The sequence below is a fragment of the Patagioenas fasciata genome, chromosome 3, assembly GCF_037038585.1.
Source record: "Patagioenas fasciata isolate bPatFas1 chromosome 3, bPatFas1.hap1, whole genome shotgun sequence".
NCBI classification, from domain to species: Eukaryota; Metazoa; Chordata; class Aves; order Columbiformes; family Columbidae; genus Patagioenas; species Patagioenas fasciata.
The window spans coordinates 35,331,973-35,352,302 of record NC_092522.1 but is presented as its reverse complement, the minus strand read 5'-3'; the positions used below and the strand labels follow the sequence as shown (position 1 = coordinate 35,352,302).

General features: G+C 37.5%; 1 protein-coding gene across 3 annotated transcripts in view; it reads left to right on the top strand.

The window, feature by feature from the left end:
- The window catches only part of BABAM2 (BRISC and BRCA1 A complex member 2), a 167,316-nt gene that overhangs the window by 35,817 nt on the left and 111,169 nt on the right, over positions 1–20,330 (top strand). For all 3 annotated transcript variants that reach the window (XM_065833292.2, XM_071806110.1, XM_071806109.1), the window contains exons 4-5: positions 5–99; positions 19,668–19,862. In XM_065833292.2, coding sequence (XP_065689364.2) covers positions 5–99; positions 19,668–19,862 — 290 coding nt within the window. The remainder of the gene's footprint in view (positions 1–4; positions 100–19,667; positions 19,863–20,330) is intronic.

Below are 20,330 nucleotides of genomic sequence, written 5' to 3'. Positions count from 1 at the left end.
TCAGGGGATATAATTTTCAATGCTCACTACCCTGACCTGCCACCAGATTTTATCTTTGGAGAGGATGCTGAATTTTTACCAGATCCTTCTGCCTTGCATGTGAGTACTTTACTGACTGAGAACCTTATACTATGCAAAGAGACTCGGCTTTTGTATAATAGCTTCAGCAATAGGAATTTACTAACCATGCATAATAAAGAAGAAAAAAACCCCTTGTATCTCACTAGTATGGAACTATAAACTCTTTGTCTTCTAACATGATTTCAAGTTGCATCCATAAATGTAGGGGGTTTTAAAAATATTTTAAGCAAGACAAGATGACATTCAAAATAACTGTTCAGAGTATCTTTAAAAAGATGCCTATTCAATATCTGACCATGTTAAAAGATCTGTTTCAGCAAAAAGATTTGCTCAATTGTCTTTAAAAAGCATTTTGTTCCAGAAAAATTAGTATAATGTTGTATAATGATGTCGATTTTTGGTTTCCCATGGGGAAGGATAAAACCAGGTTATATATTGTTGAAACCAATGTATCAAAGAAAGATAGCTGCTCATATGTGGTAGTATTACCATAAAGACAAAGAAATGTGCTTTTAAAAGATGGGAGGGTCAAAAAGTAAAATTGAGAATATATATTCACACAGTCTTACTAATATGGAAGAAGAAACACCACAACCTGAAAACAATAATTTTGTTCACTATTCAAAATGAGCCTCAAGTAGTAAAGCCTTGATGGAAGAAGCTAACAGCGCTTATGCTTTTAAAATACTTTCCCCTCTCAGAAGTTACTGATAGTTACTAAGGCCATATTAAGGTATTTTGAAACCCAGACTGTTTTTCTCCTTTACTCTCCCCCTCTTTGGGCTCCATTCTGCTGCTTTTGCAGACCTGCAGCCTTGTTTTTGGGCTGACGATATCATTTGTCAATAGGGTTTGGGCATATTTTTTCCAGTAAGTGTCCAGTGCCTGTGGTGCAGAGTTTAGTGGCTGTGTCAGAAAAGGGTGTGTGCGTTTGCCAGAGAGATCTGCTGTGATTTGTGCTCAGTCACTCAGGCAAGAGGTCATGATCTCATTTCATTTTGTCTCAAAATTTTCAGCTTTTATTAGAAAGCTGACCCAAAAAACAGCTGACTCTTTAAATATATTTTATTTTGTAGGCTACCTGTAAGGGTGCATGAGAATCGCTGACCCAAACAGGCACCTTGGAAATGGCTTTTAATTGAACTTCTCCTGGCTTAAAGTTTTGCTCGGGGAGAGGGTCTTTGCATATCCCTCTCTTGTGCTTTATCAGCACATCTCCAGTGCAGCTGGGTGATTCCATCAGGGATGTTTGCTCCCCAAAGCAGGTCGGAGGCTGCCGTGCTGCTCTGTTCAGTTCTGGGGTGCAGGTGTCGCAGGGAATAACAGGGGGTAGTGGCCATAAAACTGAACATGTCCTTCACATGTGATGTGACAGGTGCCTTGTGTTTGGTTTTAGCTTTATTCACTTCATATTAAGTTATGTTGAGAAACTACACAGCCTTAAAATAATTGTTTAATTATTGTTTAGCATACGTAAGAGAATTTTTAAAAAGCGATTGTCTTTATTATTTGCTTCCCCCAATGATTTTCCTGTTAAGCTCACAAATTCCTTTGGGAAGAAGACATGGTACTGCTGCATAGCTGTTCTGTTAAGCTCATTTATAGAAAAGGTTTTACTTTACATGACAATTCTGGAATTGTTTTCACACCCTTTTATTTACCAGTTCTCCTGTTTTTCCCTTCTTCTGTTTTGTTGTTTCACAATGTTACAACCTCCTGAGAAGTATTCACGCTAGCAACCATTTTCTGCAGTTGGTGTTAAAGGAAGAACCACTTAATGTGCTGGAAAAATGAAATTAATAACAAATAGCAAATGAGATATTAAATAAAGCTAATTTGGGGAACCTTGCAGAAATGCTGTTCAGATGGAATGTGGTATGGTGCTGTATTTGTCATGTGAAAATAATTCACTAACACTAGTGATCCATGGTGAAACCTGCAAGGATAAAAATGTCCTTAGTTTTCTTTCTTTCTTACATTGTTCATTAGTGATACTTCTGTCAGGAGCATTACTTTTCTGCCTATACACAGAACAAACTTCCCATCCTCTTAATTCAAAGTGGCTTGAAGAGCTATTTGCTCCTTGATGTATAATGAGATACTAACCAGCCTATTTAAAATTAATGAAAAACAAAAAAAAACAAATTTGCAAGGCAATAGCTTTCCTTTGATCGTTATGCCTTGCTATAGTATTCACTATGTAAATCTAACCTTTTTTTGATAAGGTCCTTGGTCATTCTCCTCCAGTCCATCCTCATGTTATCAGAGCACATTATCTCCACCTTGTAGCTGTGCTCTACACTGTGTATCTTTGCTTTTGCATTCACCTTTTAGTGTTCAGCATGGTTTGCTGAGTTGTTTTCTCCAGAATGTTACATTAACAATAACTTGGTTCTGCTAAGTATTTCAATAACTGCTTGTTTTTCCACAGATCTCAGAGATGTTTAATGAAGGTATTTTAAACTGGATTCTAAGATATTAACAGGATTTTGTAATGACTTAACATAATTTCTACTGACTGTAAATAAAAAGAGATGAGCATTTGAAGCATAATTTAATGCTCTTAATCTTGAGCAGTCTTTTTGATGGAACAGTTCTTGGCAATCAAAACAGAATCTACCATTCACAAAAGCATGTAGATGCTATTAAATGAGGAGCACAGTCTCTAAATAAGTCCTATGTGCTGCTGGATCTGTGGGAATTCTGACATGGAGCCTTCCTGCGCCGCTCTCATCTGTCTGTCTTGTTTTCCAAGCAGAAGTCATCACATGCTGTTTCATGGCTTGAGTCAGGCACTGTGCTTAGCTTGAAAGGAGAACCGGGTACTCCAGATTCCTCCAGTTCATGTGGCTCTAAGAGTGGCTGTCAGTAAACCTCCCTGAGGATGTTTGGATGGCTGGGTTGCAGATTGCTTCCCTTGCTCTTTCACTTTCCATGGCCCTGGGCAGGACTTCCAGTGAGGCTTTCGCCTAAGGGCTGTAACAGGTGTTCAGTTAAGCAACTGTTAGCCACACAGCTAAAACAAGATTCCAGAAATACTGCATTTTAAAAGGTAGATGCTGTAGATGAAGATTTCATGCCTTTTTTTTTTTTTTTCCCCCAAAGAATTCCTGAATGCTTAGGCCTGTGTTTCAGCATCAGGGTGATATGTTGAGTGCTCTTGTTACAAGCAGAGATAATAGACAGCTTTGTTAAAGTGGTATTGCAATTGCGGAATCAAGTCAAAAATGCATGTTGAAATTCAGCTTTGTCTTGCACACCTCAGTTTGAAACTTGGGTTGTGTATCAAATTCAGCACTGCAAAATCTGTGCTTCATGATTTACCGTACGAGAATACTTTGCTGGTTGCAGGGTCTGATTGTGTATTCTGATCTAGAGTGACATAGAGATTGATGAGCAATGCAACAGAGGGGCAACTCTACCTTTTATTTTGGTTTGTCGTACAGTTTTAATTACGGTCAGAGGGCTAAATTCTTTAGGTTGGTTATGCTGTTCATGCTCAAAGCGTTATTAGGAATAACCATTTTTTAATTTTCATTGAAAATGTCCTCACCTATCCTATGTGTTCAATACTTGTGTGTAGCATGCATAAATAAAATGAGCTTCTCAGAATGTAAATAGGAAAGTTCTTCCCTTCTCTAGTGTTTATTCATTTTGAATGACAAGTATTAAAAATGCATTTTAAAAACAACCTATGATTCACTCCATTCTGATTAAAAATTCAGTTGGCACAAAACAAGATTAGTGATTGTGTACGGATGAGATTAATTTGGAGCTCATTACAATGACGCCAGTTTGAGTAACAAGAATTGTTTATGTTAGCCTAGTTGATTGTTAATGTGAGCCAGTTAATAACTGAAGTGCTTATGCAAAATGTTAACCCCATTTTTCCAATGATTTTGAAGTATATTCCGTTTGCAAAAGAGGAGATAATAGCTGTATATGCAAGCTGTCAGTTTAAGGATTTGGGTGGTTTAGCATCCTACTTCAGGTATGCACCTAGTTTCCCCAGAATTATTCTTCCCGCCCATGACTATTGAAAAGGCTCCTTTAGCCTTAGTGGGGCTGGAGGCAAGAGCACCTTAGCATTTCCTGAAACCCAGTGAGTGCTGAATGTCCTTGTGAGCTGGTATATACAGGAATGCTTTGTGCTTCATTTGCGAGGAGCGAGGACATTGGCATCACAGAACTTCGGAGATGGGGCCATGGTGGTTTTCGTGCCAGAGTGCAGCATTGGGAACATTGTTTCCCCTTGTCTTGTTGTTAATAGTGAGGACAGGTTTCAGTCATTGTGGAGTTGATTCAGCTAATTGTGCTACTCGTGTATTGACTGTTAACTCTCTATATCTTGTGCAGAGCAATGTTTATTTCAAGTTCTTGTATTTGCAGTTACCAGACTCCATATTCATAATTTGGCTATATGATGACCGTCATGAAGGCTGTATTATTTTCTGTGCCTGTGTTCAAAATCTTAATCGTTATTACTGTCAACTTGCTGAGTTAGCTCCTTTAAATATCTCCCCGTTCCATAATTGTTCTTCATTTACTATTAGGTGCATGAGACAGATGTGTAACAGCATCAATTGTTCCTATGCTCACAGTAGCTACAAAAAAAGCCCAGACACCCCTTATATGACCTAATGCCTTTTAAACTGTTTTGTTCTAAAAAGTCTGGCTGCTGTGTTGTTAGTAAAGTTACAAGTGTTACATGTTCTAGTATGAAAGCCCCCATACAAGGGCAATGAGCATAATGGTTTTCAAAATGTGACTTAGCTTCAAAGTCATGGCAGTGGGTTCTCGTAGTCTGGGAAGGTGTGGGTAAGTTCGAACTATTTTAGCATTACAGTCTATTCTGTTTGCTCTAACTCGATGGCAGCAGCAGATTTCATTCTTGGGCCCCTAACCTACCATTCTTGTATGGATAACTTTAAATTACTTTGCTTTCAGTTGACCTTGTCGAATTTAAGTGAAACAGAATGCAGGACTGGATCCTGCATTTTATTAGGAGTGGGTTTTTTCTTATTTTGAAGTTATTTATATTTCCTTTTTTTGTGTTCACTTTTCAGTCATATCTTGACTTTATATGTCAAGATATGTTTTGATTATTTATAATACAGTACTATTTACTGTTTAGTTTTCTAAAACAAACATGAATTCTGGAAAAAACCATGAATTCTGAAAATTGTTTATTTCCATCCTTCTGTATTGATCCTACTTATTTGTTTCTATGGGGGATGTATGTATGTGTGCATATATATATATACACACACACATGTGACAACCTATTTATAAAGTTAGGTTCCTTATATGTGTGTGGTCACTGAGGTCTTGCTGTCACATTTTATATTTTAAGAGTAATTTAATTCAGGAACATGCTCAGCGGAAGGACCTTTTGGCTGGCATTGTTGGCATTTATGTTATACGTTTTTGTCTGTGGTTTCAAACAATAGCCCTGTGCCAGTACAACATTATTTCAGGTCTGGCCTAAAGAGTAATCTGATTTTGAATGTGTTTTGGTGTCTGAGCTCCATGCAGTTCCCCCAGGGAATCCTTATTTTTTTCCTTGACCCAGGTAGCAAGGGATGTTATAAACAGGCATGGATTTTCTGCCTTTTATTTTTGCTGTGCTTTTACTGGATTTAAAATGAGAAATCTCCTTCCCATCTCCTCTTCCTTAAAAACCTTCCCGCACTGGGACATTATTTCTTTTTCTCCTTGTTCTAGTCTTCTGAATTTATCTTCTATCCTTTCCCTTTTTTTGTCCTCTTTGTCCAGATTTGTTAATGTTTATGGGGCTGAGAGGGACTCTGCTACCTTGTATCATTTTGTGATTTTCTATTAATGTTAAAATTATTGCATATATTTACCTCACTTTCTTTTTCCAAAATTTCAGCACTTAGTTTACAAAACTTGGCTTTCTATTTCAAAGTGTAAGCAGAAGAGAAGATGCTGAGGTCAGAAGTTCTGTTTTAGTTAAACACCGCATTTTGGCTGGACATTTTACCTAGTGAATCCAGAAATTAAACACTATCAAACTGTAGATTTTTTTTCATTTAATTTTGAGGGAAGAAAATATCTGATAAGTCAGGTAGTTTTTCCTTTCTTGCTTAAATCTTGCTAGTGTAGAATGCATTCCATTAGTTCTCTGAAGGGCTTGGTGGTGAAATACTTCCTTTCATTTTTTGGCACAAGCTTCTGTGATAATGCATTTTCTCCCTAGAATATGGAAAATCTATAGTATTAGCTCTTAGAATATAGTTTTTCAGTCCAGGAAATGCTAGTTTTAGGGTGAAGGGTGATAAAGTGGGAGAAAATGTTTTTGTACCATACTAGCTAACATGCATGCAGTGAGAAACTTAGTCATTGTACACTAGCAGAACAGACAAAAAAACATTTAATGGCTTTCCATTCATATTGTTGTATTAAAAAAAACAATTGTCACATGAGTTTGACCCTCCTTTTCATGATTATACACAGAGATGGACCAGAAGGTTGAACCAGAAGAACAGGATACTTAAATGTGAATGTAAAGACTGAAAAAGATGTTTCTTTCAGACTGTCTGTTTAGCTTATGCCTGAACTCAGAGCATTGGCCTCCTGAGTTTCTGGATCTTCTCTTGAATTTGTGTTGAATTCATATTGATTTATCAATGAGTTCACTCATTTCTTAGGTGGGTAACAGTTGCTACCGGGCTTGAGAGAGGCTGCTGTCTCTCTACTAGAACAAAACTGCATGTTTGAGTATTCTTTCTTTTGCTCCTCTAAAATCAAGTAGCATATCTTGAAGTTCGGGTGAGTGGAGGAGGAGCACTTACACAGCTAGGTATTAGTCTTAGCCAAGAACTGCACTATGAGCACTTGCAAAATTGTCACTCATCTTTTAATTAGCAGAGTTCTTGCATGGCAGGAAGGATTGTGGGCTCACCTTTTCAGGCTCTGTCTCCTCTGACCCTGTGGTCCCTGGAGACTGGAAAAGCTAGAGGTGGGACAAGCTTCCAACCAAATGTAGCTGAGCGGGCTGTCAGTGAGCTGACACGAACCAAAACTTAGCATGTGCCTCAATTACATATATGGTCAAAGATCTGTTAATTAGCTTTGCTAATATACTTGCTTTTTGTGCTCTTCAGCAAGAGACCCTTGCATGGCTGAAATCTGAATGCATTTCAAACGTAATTGTTTTGTTTATTAACCCCCTTTATTTAATTTTATACTATATTCAATTTATTGGTCCAAATATTCTGTTTCCATATTCCTGGTATTCCCTCCAGTTCTCCAGGATGTTTGCCTGAATTCATGTGCAAACTCCTTAACTTTAGTAGTGCCAGGTAATCTATCTCATTATTGCACTTCACCCCAAATATTTCAGAATTTCCTCTGGAAGCCCGTTTCAACATCTGATGGTCCTCCAGTCCACTTATTGTGCAGGCAGTGTGAATATCCCATCAGAGATAGTCTGTCTGTATCAGTACCCTTTACTAACATATCTTGCCTTAAGCATAAGTGAAGTCTACCAACATGAAGAGAAAAATCTAAGTTGTGAACTGTGTGGTTGTGTTAGATAACAAACCGGGTGTGGGTAGGGGTGTGTAGGGGGGAAGGCCTTCAAATATTCTTTAAGGGACAGTTGGAGTCACCGAATCTGCAGTTCTTGTAAGCAATGACTACGTTGGATCTGTGACCTGCTCCCTTCCAACACCAGTTGTTCATGTTGCTGAATATTTTCACAAGAACAACTCACGGTCCATGAAGACAAAACATAAAGCTGCTTCTTTGCCTTTTCTACCAGTTTTCAGAGACTTCACCACTTCTCGTAGCTATGCCTGGCAACTCTTCCATCTAGTGCTATCCCCTCTGTGACCAGGGTCTATTACTGTTACTTGTTTTCTGTAGGAACTCTTAAAGGGGTTTCTAGATTTTGTGAGAGAGTTTTAGAAAGCACTTGGAGGAAACCATGGAACTTGCTCAGTTTTCTCAGTATATTACACAGCTATTAACACTGTGAATGCTTCCCTCTGTCAGCAATACTTTTTTGTGCCTGATCAGGTTGATTTAGCAGTGCCCTGGTCTCCTTCACTGTCTCTTTCTGATGTATTGATAGGCATCATTTTTTTCTCCAAGAAGCACAACTTTTTCTGTTACCACTAGTGGTTGCCTGAGGAAGCAGCAGGATTGAGCAAATGGAATGGTCTTCAAGTGGATGGTGTCACATTGGAGGGAAAATACCTGCTGTGGAATAACTTCTGATGACCAGTTACCAGTCACTGATGGCTAAATAAGCTCATGTATCTATATGCAATATACCTGCTTTGAAAAAAATAAAGACCTTGTTAATGGTAAAGATGGCATAATGAATTCCAGCATCTCATTGACTTTGGAGTCATTAATAGTTTAAACCAAAAGTATAAAGCTGGATATCCCAAGCTAGACATATGAAAGTAGAATGTTTTTATTTGGAAGTCAGGGAATGCAATAATAATGTTGGTATTGATAATTCTTCAATATGAACCAGCAAACTGATAATGTAGTTAGGACTATTTTTTGCTTCAGTTCATTAAAATATAATCATACTTGAACAATGTTTTAATAAACTTTGGAAAAAGCAAGTATTAGAGAAACTGACAGAAAATAAAAACATTTTGGCCCTGATGTGTGATGGTGCTGGCTCAATATTCCACTTCCTCACAAGAACTTTAGAACAGTAAGAAATGGCTTGGCTTGAAGGTAACAGCTTGTTAGCTTTCTGGAAACACATTAAGGTTTTCTTTTATGTGTTTGGCTGTGGTGTGTAGGGTTTGTGTGTTTGTTTTTAAGATAAGATTGAATCTAACACAGTCTTTCTGAATTGAGAATACACTTAAATTCAATGTGGTATATGTGGTATGCCCATTGAATTCAAGTTGTTGAGCCATGATAATTGATTTTTCTGTAGAGAAAGTTAGTTGGTCATTGCTTATGAATATGCAAACACAACAGACTTTTAAATTAACTGAGTACAGAAGGTCAGGTAGAAGTAATCATTCTGTCTGATAAGAGTTTCATATTTGATTAAATTCTAGACTGTTAATTCTGTTATAATTTATAATTGTACTGCTCTACAATGAGATTAGTTTAAATTTAGGACCCTGCAGGTTCTTGCCTTCAGAAGATACTGTTGGTTGAAAGAAATGTCTTTGCACTCAGAGTAAGTTTCAAAAGTTCTATTAATTTCTCCTAATAGAGGAGGGCTCAAGCTGTATTTTCCTCTTTTTACTGGTCTGAGTTTCATCCTGTATTTATTTCTAAACCTCTCTTTGTTTTACTCATTCTTTACATGCCTTTATGTCTGTGTTTCCTCGCTATGTTCCATTTCAGATTCTCAGGCTTATCTGCTCTTTGTTAAAGATAACTACAGAGATACAGTTCAAATTTAGTCAATGTCTTATGTCTTTTGTTTGCAGTATTAGTGTTCATGCAGATTTACATGAATTTTGCCGTATATCTGTCTTACCAGAGATGCAGCTTTTACTTGCATAAATGAACTAAATGAATGTTTTTTCTTATACTGTTTTTTTAATGAGAGTCAACTAATTCGCAATAATTTGTCCAGTATAGTAGGGAAATAATTTTGATTTCCAATGTCTTATGATTTACACAATGGTATTTTGTCCATGTTTTCTTTAGGGACTGTATTTTCAAGGCCCTATAAACTCTCTTGTTGTAAAATGTGAAAATAAAGATGGACATACAATGAGATCCACTATGTGATGTATGGATTTTAATTTATGGGATTTTGGAAGGGGAAGAATGGTTCAAAGAGAACAATTCTGCGTGTGCCACCCAACAGTAACTGCTCAAGGAATGTGAGTGGCTGCTGTCCAAAACATTTGCTGTGAAGGTTCTGCCTCTTTGCTGTAGCTAAAATTACTTGTTTTGACAGGAAAGGAAAAACCCCGAGAACTGATAAGACTGAAATACTTGCTATTTAAAAGGGGACTCTTGAGATAAACCAGTAACATTGAGACACTGGTCTGTTCTCTAGTCCACTGAGGGTCTGAAGAGTTGGGGCCTGTTCACGCGGCCATCAATGCACGATGAGAAAGTCTTTAGGTAAAAGACGCATGTGCCCGTGTCTTGTGTTGAGATTAATCTTGTCTTCATGCTCTGTTCCTTTTACTTGCCACGTCTACTTAAATACGTATGCCTCTGGTAAAAGACTCCTAAGGGGAAAAAATGCGTACTCACAGGGATTAACTAAAGATTAGTGCATTGAATTCCCTATCCCAGGATTTGTGCGTGCTGAGGGAATTGAGAAATTCCTTCTCAGAACACGTAAAGGTACCATCTGCTTTCTGAGAGGTATACTGGGAGGTCGGGAAAGGAACAAAACTTGCTCTAATCCCTTAGCAAAGTAGGACAAGAAATACTTATGCATGCCAAGTCTTTAGGAGATTAATTAGATAGTAATGCACTCTCTCTCTTTCAATAGTAGGCAATTGTAGCTTTTAAGGATCTGATAATCCTGTAAGAGAGCTCAGTGGGAGCAGCAGTCAGACTTTTTCAGGAGGAGCGCGCAACTTAAAAATGTTCTTCAGGACTCAACTTCACAATTTCTGCATCTCCAGAGCACCCTTATTGTAAGATCAGCTGTCCCTTAACTGTTCCTACAGCAAGGCCTAGGAGTAATTTGTAGTAACCGTTGGGAGTTGAGTTCGCTCCTTTTTTGAGTGAATGGTACTTGAGAGGCAGTGGTGCATTTCTTCTAGGTGAATGCAAAAGAGTGTTCTCCATGTGTCAGATTTGCTGGGATTTATTTTAGAGTCACCTTGGGCATGGGATCATTAATCAAGAATCGCACTGTGTGGCTCATAGGAGAAAATAGGGAAGATGATATTGTACAAAATATAGGGTGCTTTTCTGAAAGCATAATTAATTTCTTAGTGTGTTGTTTTTCCTCTTTGTATTTTCATGCTAATTCAAGGCCTTCAGGTATTTGAGATTTCCGCTAAGCATTTATAAGCTGTTGTAAATTCTGCATCCAGTTTTCACAGGCTCTCATTAAAAATAAATACTGACTATCCTGAACTTTGCTTTATGCAAACTTTTTATTTGTTATACACAACAACTTACAGGCCTTGCAAGCTCTACTAGCTGTTTGGTTGTATTTTCCATGACAAAAGTGCTCCTGAGTTGAACTGTTTTTATGCAATGTAAAATTTTGATGTTTGCTTGTGCCCAAAAATGATCATTCAAGCAGATCAGTCCAGAAAGTTGTTCCAGTGGTGTTTTGGGGGAGGGGGTATGAAGAACCTGTGAAAATAAGATGACAAGTAGATGGCATGTAGGTTTACAGAGATTGATTTGGAACTGCAGCCTGTAGGATGTTGAAGTCCTGGCTGCTAAGAAACTGAAGCCTTTGAAGTTGATGTAACATTCCAGCCCTGCAAACGCTGTGAGAAATATCAGTTGATGGGAAGATGTGAGCATATGGCAGATAATGATCCTGTGCCTTTTTCTGTGAGCAATTTCCCCGTGGTGGCCCATGAAGACTATAGCAAAGCAGGGACTGAAACCAGATATCCCAGTTCCTAGACAAATGCTTTCAGCACTGGACCCATATCTACTCTGTGTTTATATGGAGCATAATTGCTGGTATCAGAGTGTGATCTTTTTCATTTCATGAAAAACTTATATTAGTATTGATTTTTAAGCCACTGTAGGATGCAAGTTTTGTGCATGTGGTGAGCAGAGATATAAACAAAATGCAAATCTGTACTTAACATTATTCTTTATGATAATTCTGGATGAAAGATGCTGTAGAACTATATTACCACTGTTACAGGCTGGGGAGGTTTTGTTTACTGACATTTTCTTGTGAAAGTTAATTTCTTGCTTAGAATGGTAAAAGTACACTAACTTAAAATAAGATCTTGCTGTTGTTTCCTGTAGTATAGCCAGGAAAAACAGTTACAATCTGTCTTCTTTAAAATCACATTCCTGGAAGATATTCTGGCAGCCTGGATATTTAAACACATTTCAAAGAAAAACAACTTCAGATCAATTAGAAATTATTATTGTATTTTCTTTCTGATAGCGTAGAATTATAGATTGTTGCAGACATTGCCCGGAATTATGAAATAAGCAATAATCTGTGAAAGAGGCTATGAATTAGCTGCTTATGGGACATGAGGTGCATTATGTTCTGAAGAGAGGGGGAACAGATAATCACGGACACTGAGTAGCTTGGATAGGTTCTCGATCAGCTTTTTTTGAAGGATGAAAGAGAGACTGCAAAGCACAAAATGTTCCAGAACAAAACTTAAATGTGATTTTTCTGCCAAAAGTTGAATAGTATGGCTACTTTGGAAAGCTAAATTCTGCACGTGTTTGCTCATAGGGCTGAAAAGCGACTTCATGGGGGGGTTTCAATTGCCTCACCTCTAAGAAGATCTCATTAAAACTGGTACTATCTGGCTGTACATTTTCTTTGTCTCTTTTTGAAATACAGTTGGTATCATTGCTATTCATTTAAATGAGTTACTGTTGAAGTGGCTTAAATTGCACTCTCTGTGGGTGGCCTTATAATGTCTGTACTCTGTCTCTTTATACACACTTCAAGTGAATAAATTTTCTCAACACTTTGGTCATGTCTGATGGTCCAAAAATCTTTCCTGATCAAACTGCTCTCTTACTGTGCAGTCAGCTCCTGTCAGGAGACAGGACCAAGAGCCAGGGAATTAGAAGATTGACTTTGCACTCCAACAAAATCTGTGGGTTTATACTTCTTAGTGAAAATCATGCTCCTTGGTGAGCTTGTTTAAATTAATAGCTGGCAAATCGTCAGAACAGATCTTCTGAATCACTTCAGATTTCTCCAATGTAGATGCAGTTCCATAGATGCCTATGGTGGGTCTACTAGTCTCTGTGTAATAACTGAATATTATTTTTCTATTTATATTGCCACACAGCATAAGGTGGAAGGCAAAGTTAGTGGATGTACATGCTATTACCTAATTACTCTAAGGTCTGGACAACTATTTTCTCAAACACTTTTTCCTGAAGCAGTCCAATGATGAAAAAGTATAGCAATTTCCAGAGGAGCTTCTGCCACAAAAGAATATTCAACTTCCTTATGTTGAATTGCTTACTCACGGATAAGTAGATAGTTATTGGCCGTCTTCTGTCTGACAGTAACTACAGCTGTGAGGGCAACGATCCTTCTGGAGTCTGGTCTTTATGATATGGAAGTTCTTGGTTCATTACTTTTCCTGTAGACCATTTCAGATTCATTCCTGTAGACCATTTTGAATTCTTTCCCTGATTGGAAAAATGGAGATTAGCCATACAAGAAAATACATAGTTGTCTTCTGATGCTACTGAACTTGCTACTAAAATAAACTGCTTAGGATGAGATAACAATTTACCTTCTTAGAAAATGAAAGTCATACAAGTTGTGGTATGGCCAAGTTGAAAGTCAACTAAAAGGTTAAAATTAAGACCTGAAGTGAGGAGTTGCTCATGGTTTTAGTGAAGGTTATGGAGAGATAGGTGAGCAGTGTTGAGACGGAAGAGAATTGTTTAATTGAACCTCCATCTCTGCTCAGAAATCATGATATGCTGAAAAAATAACATAAGAAATTATTGTAACCAACCTGCGATAGGCATGTAAGCCATCATAAGAAATGAATGTGAATGCAGAACTAGTTGCAGATGCACAGGTTGAGTTGATTCCTACTTGTATATTGTTGTAGAGTGGACCACTTCCAGTCTGGCTGGCTAACTTTTTGACTAACTTGGAGAGTTTGCACTGTGGAGTTCACTTAAAGATAGCTGTTGGCAAACAAGACAAGGAATTGGATCCAAGCCTGGATTTCTTTATTTTAAATGCATTAGTGATTGTTCTGTAAAATTTGATTAACTCTCCAGAAAGTCTGCAGAAATCGTATTTCACCTTAGTCTATCAGTACCTCAATCAGTGCGCTCTTTAAAAAAAAAAAAAAAAAACAAAAGAGGGGAGAAAAAAAAGAAATTCATTTTAGTTGCAATTTTGTAGCAATTGCAGATAAACTTTCATTTGAGCATGCATGTGGTTTGGGTAAAATGATGTGAATGTATACATTTTGTCATTTTTGAAGGTCCTGGTGGGCAGAGCAGAGGAGATTTTGATAGAAGCCACAGAAAGCAAAAAGTCTTTTGCTGTATACCTTTTTGGAGGTTATTTCTTTAACTGGGTTTCTCATACCTGCCAGGCTTCAACAGTTTGGCTGTAGAAAATGACGTTATGCGTGTTTTCATGTTTCCAGGGTTTCTCTGAAGCCGTAATGACTAAAACTCATAATTCTGAAGTTGCATTGAGAGCATAATTCTTATGCAAGGTCTGAGTTTTGTGGCAAAACTTGGAGCCATGGAACACAGAAACACTGTTCTTCTTATGTTTTAGATATTTTAAAATGCTGTTTCTTAAAAAGCTGTATCGGCTAGGGCTGGAATGCAGCCTTCAGGCAAACAGAAAATGAGGCACACAGGCTGCTACTCCTTTTTGCTCCAAAACATTTAGTTTAAGATTTTGCTGTTTAAAACAACTTCCAAAGTCTTCTGGATTGCTTAATAAACTTTTATTTATAAGATCTTTTATCTATAAAGAAGATGGTCGATTTGCCGTTGTGAGGATACTACTCTTATTGGCTGAAGTGACAAATCCTTGCATATTCACAGAGGAATCATTAGAATGCTGAAATTGTAGCAACTAAGATATTCTAAAAGGGATCAACTTGATGAACATCAAGTTCTGCTTTAGGTTTCAACAACGTGTGTTACAGGTAGTTGCTTACTTTGATTTGAAAAATAAAAGGAAGATTAAAGAAGGTACCATTTGAAACAAAGAAAACTGTAGCATGTATTTTGACATACTGTTGAAATTGGATCACAATGAAGTGGTTTAAAAGTATTTTCAGATAAATGAACCTAGTGCTTAGGGCAATTAAACAACACTGAAGGATATGTGAAGAGAAGTTTCATACATAAGTATGTCATTGTATTCAGAAGTGTTTGTGTTAAAATTTATAAATTTTGAACTTCTGTAAAAAACAACAATTCAGCAAATTAACAAAATGGCTAGAAATGTAATGGCCTATTGCCAAATAACAAGAACTGCAGTAATATAATTCTAATGTTAAAAATTAGTTTATTTAAATCAGAACTTAGGTTACAGCAAATTTGTGTAACCATAGTATATTTACACTTTAATCAGTGAGAATCCATTGTAATTGATGTAGGTACTGGGTGGGTAGTTGAGTTTTTCTCTAGGTGATTTGTTTTAATAAACAGTTCATACTTTGTTTGAATCTTTAGTTACCGAAAGGTATTTAATAAGGATCCTACAGTCAAATAATTCATTTTAATTCCTGTAGCTTTAAGGCAATACAGCATAAACACTGTTTTGATGCAGAGTTCTTGAATTCTTTGAAGAGAGTGATACTCTAGCTCCATGCAGGACAAATGACAATAGATTTCCTCTTGCTCTTTTTTTGTTCTGTAGTGTAACGTTATTTAAAAAACAAAAGGTTCTGTTGCATTTAGGTCAGTTATTAAAATATTGTTGGTCATTTCCTTTGACAGAACATTTCTATTGTGTTATACCAATGTCATTAGGAGGAAAGGTTATTCCCACTTGTCTGGCTGATATCAATACATACTGGCATATTACATCCTCTGGCTTTCTGGAAGTGCTTTATTTGAGCAGTCGCTTGGGAACAGGAAATTTAAGGTTAGACACAGTCTGGTTTTCAGACTGCATGATACAAAATGTTTCCTAGAAGACACTGTCTACCTGATAAATTTTCTCTAGTATTTGGTAGAATCAGGTAAGCTTAAATGGCTTCAAGTTGGGAATAAATTTTTACCAGCCGTAGATGGTAGATAAGGTAGAACAAGGCAGCTTTCAGTCATTCTGTAGTGTTTTTTTTGAGGAACTTATATATGAACCGTGTTAGTATCTCATCCATTCACCAGTTACTCTGGAATATCGTTTACCTTTTAAGATATGGCAATGATAATATTCCCATTTAATAAGTGGTCTTACTGTCTGGGAGGAAAAAAGAATAGAGTATTTTACTTCAAGCCATGGTCAACTGTGATCTGTGACACTGTGGTAGCTTCTAAAGGCAGAGGTTCAAGGATAGTATCTTAGCCACGCTGGGCAGCCCTTTCTACCAGAATGGTAGTAAGAGAGTAGGAGTACAGTTTAATCCTGTAACTGTTCATTGAACTGTTCATTCATCCACGTTAAACAAAGCAAATTGTGATCAGCAATTATGTCCTGTTGTGTTTCGTAAGCTGAGTTTGTCAGTCCTGGGTGAATCTGTAAGTTATGTAAACATCGTGTCCTTTTTAAAATCTGTACTCTAGAGGTAACTGTTCTCCCAAGTGTTCCATCCACCCTCTAAGACTCTGTTTCTCCTTTTTTGTCAAAGCAAGAAAAATGTCTGTACTTCTGAAGAATCAGAGCACCACCTTCCAAAACTCTTTCCCTCAACTATTTTCTTTATGTGTGACAGAAATGTAGGTTTTTCATCCTAATCACAGGAATGAGTGATGTGTCAGAAGGATAAGGATTACTGGAGGGAGTCCAGCGGAGAGCTACAAAGATGATTAGAGGCCTAGAGCACCTTTCTTATAAGAAGAGACTGAGAGAGCTGGGTCTGTTCAGCTTGGAGAAGAAAAGGCTGATAGGGGACTTTATTTATTCTTAAAAATATCTCAAGGATGGGTGTCAAGAGGGTGGGACCAGATTTCTTTCAGTGGTGCCCAATGATAGGATGAGGGGCAATGGGTACAGACTGAAACATAGGAGGTTCCATCTGAATATGGGGAAAAACTTCTTTACTCTGAAAGTGACAGCCCTGAACAGCCTGCCCGGAGGGGTTGTGGAGTCTCCTTCTCTGGAGACATTCAAAACCCATCTGGACACATTCCTGTGCCACCTGCTCTAGCAAGTGGGTTGGACAAGATGTTCTCTAGAGGTCCCTTCCAACTCCAGCCACTCTGTGATTCTGTAGGCAGTTAATGTAGTACTGCCAGTCATAGTCATTCAAAAACCATGATTCATGTTGCTGAAAGTCATGACAGTGGTCTAAACAATGTTTATGAGATAGAAAAAGGATTGTGTTTCTAAATTGTATTTGTTTTACTTTTGTCTCTCTTCTTGTATGTAGATAGTGCATACCCAGATTTCTTTGCCTCTCTGGTAGCTATTAACTTAAATGAGAAGAGGTGTAGAGGATGGGTAGAATGTAGCTGAGATTTTCTTAAAACTTATCCCCTTCAGGACAGGAGACTGCAAGAAAAGCAACATGTAGTAAGATTTGAGATAAAATTACCTTATTAAACATTATTGATTTAATTTTTTCTCAAGCACCAGTTTTTCAGGGAAGCAATATGCATTTCATGTCACTTTCACCATCAAATTAGTCTTGTACATTTTAAGCAATGATGCTGAAAATGAGAAATTAATTTTGATAATGTCTTAATGTATAGAACTTTGGAGGCAAATAAATATAAAATTGTGGAAAGAGAAATGCTTGAATTATTAAGCCTTCATATGCATATACTGAAGCCCGCATAAAACCACTCCAAAGGATTTATAATGAACTACAGTCATCAGAAAAAATAAAAATTATAAGCTTTTTAAATGGAAATAGTGACAGAGAATAGGCTACAAGTAGCTGAAGGTGTGGTGCTTGGTGAATAACCAATTACGCTTTTGATCTGCCTTTGTCAAAAGATGGTATTTGTACACAACTCTTTGGTTTCTTTTTTAGGAGCTCTGGAGTCTCACCTTGATAAGATCCACTGTATCAGTTTCAGCTTTCTGTAAACCTCTTCGTAGAATGAAAAAATAGCTGAGAGTGGAAAGAGCCTTTAGAGATCGTTTAGTCCAGCCCTTCTGGCTGCATGCAGTGTCCGATAGAGCAGGCTGTCCTGGAACTTGTCCAGTCGGGTTTTGAGTATCTCCAAGGACGGAGACTTGACAACCTCTCTGTGCAACCTGTTCACTTGTATTTATTAGTTGTGGTGGTACAAGAAGCATGAATAGTTTGTATATTTTAGGAGACATGTGTTTTATTCAGCTTCACTAATTTACTTAACCTAGGTTAAGAAACATAATTTTTTATGTGTTTGAATACAAGGCAGTCTTAAGATAGCTACTTCAAAGTATAGAAATATTTTCTGTCCTTTCATTGTAGAAAATGCTGCATACCAAAGCAGTTTCCCCACTGAAGAGCTAAAAAATGGCTAATGCTTTTTTTGTCCTTGCCAAAGAATCTAGATTATGCATATCATTTGTTTATGAAATGTCTGCAACTTTCAGGACAAAAGTAACCATGCCATCTGTAACTACTTTGAGTTCAGATACTGATAAATAATATTATATGAGGCTTTTATATCTTCACTTAGTTGTAAAATACAGACATGCTTGTGAGTTCTAAGGATCTTAAATTTAATTGTACAATCCATGCAATTTAAAATGCTGTTGCAGACAGTTTGTCCTCATGTGTCTATGTGATAGACAGAAATACAGATTCATTGCTTATACTCAAATCTGACCAAAAGCCGCATGACTATGTTAACATGCCCTGAGCGTGTATCAGGAAGACCTGTTGAGGACCCAAGTACAATGCGTGTGGGCTTTCACACCAGAACTGTCTCATGTCTTACCAGGATATGGAGTACAGAGTTCTCATCTGCCCTTAACATAGATCTGTTCTAGGTCAACCATGCATCATTGACCATGTGACATAGAAAACCTTCCTGAATAAAACTTGCTGTGCGTGGAAGCCTGGTCTAAACCAATCTTAGAGTAGTTAAACTGAGAGATAACATTGCTACTGTGCTATTGACAGTTATTTTCATTGTATTAACATTTTAATTTCTGTTAACTCTGTTTCTTGATACACAGCTTGTAATAAAACTTCTGTCAGGCACATTGAAGAGACTTGTGTATGGGTGGCATTTGTGTTGAGGAGACGAGTCAAGGTAACTCTAGTGATGATACAGTCCAAGTGAAGTAAAACACAAGGTTGAGGCAACAGAAGAGAACCCATTTGCTCCATCACTGTCAATGCTATATTCGCTATTTGAGTAATGGTGCAGAGTAGTTTCTGTTATTGGTATCAATTTGACATACTCACTTGGCCGACTGCTTTTTGAGTCAGATACTGTACAGGGTTGTACTTATCTGATCCCTGTCTGTTTCCTATCAGGTTTAATTTTTTTATTTCAATCTTTTCAAGTTCTCAGATGCAACAGTATAATTTTAGGGAAGAATGGCATGGTAGTTTGGGCCTATGCCTAATAGAAACCCTGTTATCAGTTTTCTGGTAAGTTCCTATAAGTACTCTTACTTGACATTAAGGTTTGCTTTTGCTGTTTGACCTGGTTTTCTTCCGAAGCATGGTATAGCCTTTGCATTTACTATTATGGTTTAACTTTGTCACAACGCTTTCACATGCAAATGTGCCTCTGGTATCAGTATGGAAGGAGGAGTGTTTGTCTTTCTATTGCTGTAAAATTTTGGTCTCTGTTTTTTTTTTTTTTTCCTAATTCAACAGAATTTAGCATCTTGGAATCCTTCAAACCCAGAATGCCTCCTGCTTGTTGTGAAAGAGCTTGTGCAACAGTATCACCAATTTCAGTGCAGCCGATTACGTGAGAGCTCTCGTCTCATGTTTGAGTATCAGACTTTACTTGAAGAGCCCCAGTATGGAGAAAACATGGAAATCTATGCTGGCAAAAAAAACAACTGGGTAAGCTATTAAGAACATTTCTGGGAAAATGCTTTTAGTGATCCTTTAATAAGTATAGCTCTTACCTTGGGAAACTTGACTGATTTCTGTGGATCTCCACACTTCGTTTCCAATAAAAAAAACCCAAAACTCATTTGACTGCAGCTCACTTTCTGTACTCCCTGTTTTGTACATTGCTGCCATTCTACTACCTTGGTTCAACCAGATTTCCAGGTGAGTAACTGTTTTTCAGCCTGCCGTTATTTCATCTCTTTTATAGCTGGAAACTGTTGAACAGTCTTTTCAGTGTTTACAGACCACAGTAGAATAGTACTTGGAAGTCTGAATTAACTCTAAAGATTTGGGAGGCAGAATAACAGTGTTGGTGTGACACCCTGCCTGGGGAAATCAACCGGCTTGGGGGTGGGATGTATTAGAGTGTGGTGCCACATGATGGTTGAATTGATTTAATTGGTAGCTGTAGCTGCC